Source organism: Triturus cristatus, chromosome 7 (assembly GCF_964204655.1).
Source record: "Triturus cristatus chromosome 7, aTriCri1.1, whole genome shotgun sequence".
NCBI lineage: Eukaryota > Metazoa > Chordata > Amphibia > Caudata > Salamandridae > Triturus > Triturus cristatus.
In genome coordinates, this window is record NC_140590.1 from 257,237,242 (window position 1) to 257,244,005 (window position 6,764).

General features: G+C 45.6%; 1 protein-coding gene across 1 annotated transcript; it reads left to right on the plus strand.

Annotated features, from left to right (window-relative positions):
• The first annotated feature begins 278 nt into the window (after positions 1–278).
• On the plus strand, positions 279–2,494 carry UTP18 (UTP18 small subunit processome component). The gene has a single exon (XM_085616138.1). The coding sequence runs from the start codon at positions 333–335 to the stop codon at positions 1,857–1,859; it is 1,527 nt and encodes a 508-aa protein (XP_085472264.1). The 5' UTR covers positions 279–332; the 3' UTR covers positions 1,860–2,494.
• Positions 2,495–6,764: the final 4,270 nt, after the last annotated feature.

Sequence of the window (6,764 nt, forward strand, 5' to 3'; positions counted from 1 at the left end):
TGTTCTATTTTGTACCACTTTTCTCTTGTAACGTAACTAGCTCTATTATACAGCGCTCTGACACCTTCGGGTAATGTCCGCGCATTATAAAAATGCACTAAATAAAAATAAAAAATTGGCTTTGCCAGTGCTTGTTCCGTATTGGGCCATTGCCCAGACCTATTGGCTTTGCGAGTGCATGCTTCCATATTGGTTTTGAGCTAACCATACACTGCAATTATTTGCAGCCTATTGGCTGGGTAGAGCCTTGCGTTGACCGTCATCGCGTAATTTACGTCATCAGACGGCGCATCTTTACTTCAAGTCGCACGCACACGTGTGACTGTCTGAAAATGGGTGACACCGGAGGCGTTAAGAAGCGTAAAAATGGCCCGGCTGAGTCCGAGGAACCAGTGGATGTTCCGCAGAAACTGCGCCGGGGGAAAATCAGACGGGATCCCAGCCCTCTCGGTGTCGCCGAGCGCTGCTTGGAGCAGGCTGTGTTTGGAGACCCGGATGAGCTACTGGAAACCCTTCGCGGGGACCGCTCGGCAGAGGCGTTGGATCTTGGGAGCGAGGATGAGGAAGAGGGCCCGGGGAGCGACGAGTCTGGCGCAGAGGATGCTGCCCCGCGTCGGAAACTCAACAAGCAGCCTGCGTGGCAGGATGAGGACGAGGCTGATTCTGCTCCGGTGGATCTCCAGCACCGCTTCCGCCGGGAGCTGGCAAGGAACACTGTGGAGAAGACACTGCCGCGGGGGCAGCTCCAAAGCCGCCTATGCACCGCTTTCCGCAGAGCCATGGGTGGCACCCCGGCCTGGGCCGAGCGCGGCCCAGCCGAGGACCCCGAGGAGGACAGCTTGGAACAGGGCACTGGAAAACTACTCCGGGCTTCCCACACCTTGCCTCCCGGCACACTGCACATCAAAAGGTGTCCGCCCGCTAACCATGCGCGACCCTCCGAGGCGCGGCTCAGCAGCGTGCACTTTCACCCAACGGCGGCCGTGCTGCTGGCTGCCGGCCTGGACCGCAGTATTGGGCTCTTCCAGGTGGATGGGGGCGCCGGTGGCCTGATCCAGAGCCTGCACTTGGAGAGCTTCCCCGTGCACCGTGCGCGGTTCACCCCCGACGGGCGGCAGGTGCTGGCCACCGGCGAGCGCAGTCGCAGACTGTACGTGTACGACATGATGGGTGGCGGCCTGAGCTCCGTCCAGCCCCGCGGCCTGTCTGAGCGCTGGTTGCGGGCCTTCGAGATCTCCCCCGATGGAACCCTGCTGTTACTGCACGGGGTCTCCGGCTACCTGCACCTGCTGTCCATGCGCACCAAGGAACTCGTAGGCAGCGTGAAAGTGAACGGCAGAGCTGCAGGCGCTGTATTCACCACTGACAGTTCCCGGATCTACAGCAGCGACGACGAGGGTGGTATGTATGTGTGGGATGTGGGCAGCCGTCGCTGCCTCCACCGCTTCACCGATGAGGGGTGCCTGCGATCCACCTGCCTGGCAGCCTCTCTGGATGGCCGCTACCTGGCATGTGGGTCCAGCTCTGGCGTTGTCAACGTCTACGCCCAGGATGACTGTATGCGGGAGGCCCAGCCCCGACCTCTCAAAGCCCTCATGAACTTGACCACCTGTGCTTCCGCCCTGGCCTTCAGCCCCACCAGCGAGATGTTAGCCATGGCATCCAGTGCAGCGGATGAGGCTGTGCGACTAGTGCATGTGCCCACCTTCAGTGTCTTCTCAAATTTCCCCCTGGCCAAGAGGAAAAACATCCACCTTGCGCAGTGCCTGGACTTCTCTCCTGGCAGTGGCTACTTCTCCATCGCCAACAACAAGGGCAATGCCCTGCTGTATCGTCTGAAGCACTACACTAGCTTTTGATGCTTCAAGGCAGTCCTTCACCAGCACGACCCAGAACTTTACGTTTGACCATGGGGCAGACTAGCTAATCACAAAGAGGCACACATGTGGAAGTGCCACTAATGACCTCGCTTGGCAGCGAGGGGTAACATTGTGGGACTGTGCGTTCTTTTGAAAAGTGCGACACTGCTCCTAGATTGGGGACCCACTAGAACCTGTTTGTATGCGGTGTGATGTTGTGCCGCTCGCTGAAAGAAGAAAAACAGGGTGGGTTTGGTGAATAGCCATGCGGAAACTAATCTTCTTGCTCAGACTGTTGTCTACCATAAGAACTTGATAACATTGTCCGCTTCAGCATCTTGAACCTGTGACCTTTGTTTTTTTATCATCGTAAACAGCTGCCTTAACATGCATTTTAACTTAAACATTCATTAAATGTATGTTTTTTTGTTCCACCATGAGAACTTGTTTTGAAACAACAAAGTGGTAAATTTGATTCATGTAACTCCAACCTAAGCGTACTTAGACTTTGCTGGACCCTCTTGGAAACTAAAGATTGTCTAAACTTCGAGTTTGGTTTCCTGTCTCTAAAATGTATTCTACAAAACCCTACACGTGTGCTGATTGTACCCAAGTAAAACCTATTGTTAAGATTATTAGTCTAGTTAATTCATATGTACAGTTTTCTTTACACGAAGGACAGGTTTTCGTGCCCGTCCTGTAGTTGTCGGGTTCATGGTGGATGCACGACTATGATCGCAGTGGGTGCAATTGAATGCTTTCCCTAGAAACACAGTATTTTGGCTCTGTGAGCCCCGACGTCTTGTGTACGTAGTCACTTCGTCTGTAATCAGTGTTACAGAAAATATCCGAGGGGTAAATGCCGGCAGCGTGCCTGATGTTGCTGCTTTTTCGGTTCACTCAAATTGCATTTGTAGATTTTTCCAGTAACAAAACTGCTATACTTGTATCGTGCACCTATAAATAAATGACACATTTTGTCAATAGTACCAAGAAACCAGTTGGCGTGAACCCTAATCAGTTTTTTGGTACTATTGACAAATGCGTTTTTTTAAATTTTTTTATCCGCTTTAAATACTAATTGGAAGCATGTGAAGTGGAAAGCACCTGTAGGGATTTGAACCCGTGGCCAAACAGATACATGCAGTGGATACATCAAGGCCCAACATTAATTTTGACAAAAGTGAACCTGTGTTTTTAGTCATTATATGCATACATCTGTGTGTGTATATTATAATCTCCTCGCGCCTCTGAAGCACAAGAAAAGTCACACTCAGGATTTAAGATGCGTGGAATTTAGTATTTATTGACTTTGGCGTGTTTCGACAAGTCTTTGTCAAAAAGTCATTCAAAGACTGTTGTCAACGCGTCATTCATATACTAAATTCCATGTATCTTAAATCCTGAGCGCGACTTTTCTTGTGCTTCAGCGGTGCGAGGCGTTTGTAATATTATAGCGGGTCCTGCGCCCGCCTGTTCGCACCAACTCCAACTGGTGGACGAGACCGGAAGAAAAGCCGGACTGTGTGTGTGTGTATATGTGTGTGTGTGTATATATATGTGTGTATATATATATGTGTATATATATGCTCCAGCGCTGAATACCACAAATCCCCTCGCTACAGACCAGACCACAGATCCTTTTCAACAAACATATTTCATTCACTCTTTCACTGGTGGGGCCCATAGCACTAATCATTCATTCTACTCTTAGATCAATGGTCATCGAGAGAGGGGAGTCCTTTCTCTCTTCCATGCGCTGGAAAATGGGAGGAAGATTGCACCAATCACCTGATGAGTAACAAGTTTACCTATACCTCCCTACCTCACCAGGGTCTCAATACATTCTAACCTAGTAGTTCCTCCCATACTATTGGCCATGGATCAGCCAGTTGCTGGGAATAGCAACACTTAATTCTTCTAAACAATATACATTGAAATACTTCAAATAATAACCCGACACAGTTCTTTAAATGTAATAGGTTTATCTAATTAAAGCATAAGGAAATCATATAGCATTCAATATTTTGGTTCGCATATTTACCTAATCTGGCTAAATGGCGTCCTCTATGTCAAATTCAGATCTTTCGTCTCTATGCCCATAAATCAAAGAATCAGTTCGTAAGTTAATTGGGCATCTGGTCAGTCCATCAGAGTCTCTGGCAAGCAGCTGTCCAGCAGTGTCACTGTCCTCTCCGTCAGCATAACGTCAGGCAATCTGGTAAAGTGAAGGTGTGCTCGCAATGGAAGCGTAAAGTCCTACCCTCTCTAGTCTACTTTTATAGTAAATTTTAACAACAATGTTTCAATACATGTTTTAGAACAAATTTGATTGGTTGAACCAGGATCATTCTTCCTGATTCCCATGCATTAGATGTTGCATTAGATGCAGCTCTCAATTTATTAAAAAATAGCAACAGTTTCTAGTCCATTCAGGGCATGCTGATTCCCATGCGGGTTTGTGTCCTTTAGTGTCATCAATTATAACAGTTCATGTTTTAAGGAAGTTCATTGTTTGAGGCTTGGCACTCCTCCCAGAATGTCCTTCACGAGTACAGTCTGCCTGGGGTCAGGACGAGGTTATTGTTGCTCATCTTTTAGCGCAGGCGCACTTCACTCAGTGACTTCTGTGTCTTGTCTGTGCGTCAAAATAGGGATGGCAGCCATTTTGTGGCCACTCCAGAAAGGTCAACTTAAGCAAAGAAACATAAAACATAATTAATACATGGAAATGACTATAAAAATGTTATTCCCTCACTAAACCCTCTGTGTGTGTATTTATCTAGCCAAAGCAACACGCATTGCAGTTTATACTCGCAATTTAAAGCACGATTCACAAATCACATCACAAAAGCAACATATATCATGCAAATTCTAAATATTCGACTTTAATATGCGTACAAAATTAGTTTCCGTATCAATCCAGCCATGCAAATGCGATTCCCAAGTGTATTTTCTAATTAGTAATGTTGATTGATTAAACACACAGCAAACCATTATTACTATTAATGTTAATTTTTTAAGGTAAATTCAAAATGATAACATGGAGGAGGTATATGATTCTTAGGGAAAACCTCGCTCCAGCATGTGTGTGTGTGTGTGTATATATGTGTGTATATATATATATATATATATATATATATATATATAATCCACAGTAGTTTGGAGATTTCAGTAGGGCTGGCAAAATTGCTGGATGTAGTGAAAGCACAACGGTCTTTTAAGTGCTGTGGTGGTAGAAAATAAAGTACAGGAGCAACTGCTGCATGTGTATAAAAATCAGATACTGTAATTTGCTTTGGATGATGTTATTCCACTGGTAAATATTCTTGATTTGGCACCTTTGTTAAAAAGCATAGGTGTTTCTTTTTTGCACCCAACTCTAAATCTCTAAGAAGTTACCCATGAGGTGACATTATTGGAGCAAGTGACTGTGCTTCTGCTACAGTGCCATTGATTTAAGAGAGATTTAATACAATTCCACACCCCCTACTATTTAATATATCTACTTGTCCATGGGGCAGGTTGCTTCATAAATCCACTTCTCCTGTAACAAAATCCACATGTCCCTTTTGGTGCCATGTAGTGCGGCGAAAAATTGTGGCAGCAATCTCATTTTTTTAAGAGCTTTGATATAGCCTCTCTGATTATGCCATAGTAGTGTAATACTTGCAATCCCCTTATGTTACCACGTTTCCGCAGATCTACATACTGGGGCTGAAGGTAGTGGTAAGCAATAGTTCGTGTTAGAATGCCCTTTTGAGTCTGTGCAAACCTTATAAGTTGCATGTTTTAAGGGTTTTCAACAACTCTTCTATAATCTTTTCCCATACTGAGAAATGTTGGAAAGTTACTCCTGACAATGGCAGATGTTAACCTTCTTCCAGAGTTGGGGGCGGGGGGGGGGATAAAGTGGTTGGCGGGAAAGTAAATTTGCAAACACTGAGATTTTTGCATGAGCAAGCCTACACATGCACATTAGCTCATGCTAAAATGCAGTTAACAAATATTTTCTAGGGGTACCATTTCTTGCCTTACTTCTGTAAATTCTTGAATTCACGAAAGCCGTAAAGCTGTGCTTAATGCAAGGACATATAACATGGGTGGACTTTTGAGACTTTCTTTATTAATTGGTCCCCTGATTTGGTCTGGTGTTGACCATGACCTTTTGCATTTATTAAAATTCTCTCTCTATCGGTTGGCTTCACTGTGAGCGACGGCATTCTGCTCTGTCACAAGGAGCATATCGGCGCACATAGTAGTTTTGTTCAGTGCCAGGGGTGGCACTATTCCTTTAGCAAGAGACAGGTTGGCCATTTGTAATATAACCAGGAAGGCAAGTTCAGCCACTTTAGAAAGAATGTGTTAAGGGCTCGGATCAAGAGGGGAACCTGATTTTACTTTACTAAATTGGTGTGTAAAGCTGTCCAGGGTGAGACTGGGAATGACAAAAAAGCAGGCTTCCTCCACTTCTTGATTATCAACAATGAGACTGGGGCTTAAGTCATTGTTAGATTTGTGGAATTTAAGATGAACACGTGTTTCTGGCAAGATCATTACAGCATATTGGTTTAGGCTCAGGCGTGGTACTATAGGGAGAGGGTTCCAATAGTATTTTCACGATCTGGAACACTCCGCACAGGGCATTGGTAGCACAGCTAATTGTAGTAGGCTGCTTGTGCCTTTTTGATTTGAGTGGTATCGCCTCATAGTTGGTCGATATTCTAGTTTACTGGGTTCTCCATAATCTCTCTTCCATTTTCTTTTAACTTTTTTACATTCCTTTTTTAATGTCAGTAGTTTGGGAGGTGGTGGGTACCAGGGAGTGGATTTATTCTTGGTGGGCCAAGTGTTTTTATTGTGATGACCTGATCTAGTGAGTGACTTACCCAGTGAATGACCATG

Excerpts from the sequence above, each read along its gene's own strand:
- UTP18 (XM_085616138.1), top strand. The coding sequence starts at position 333 with ATGGGTGACACCGGAGGCGTTAAGAAGCGTAAAAATGGCCCGGCTGAG.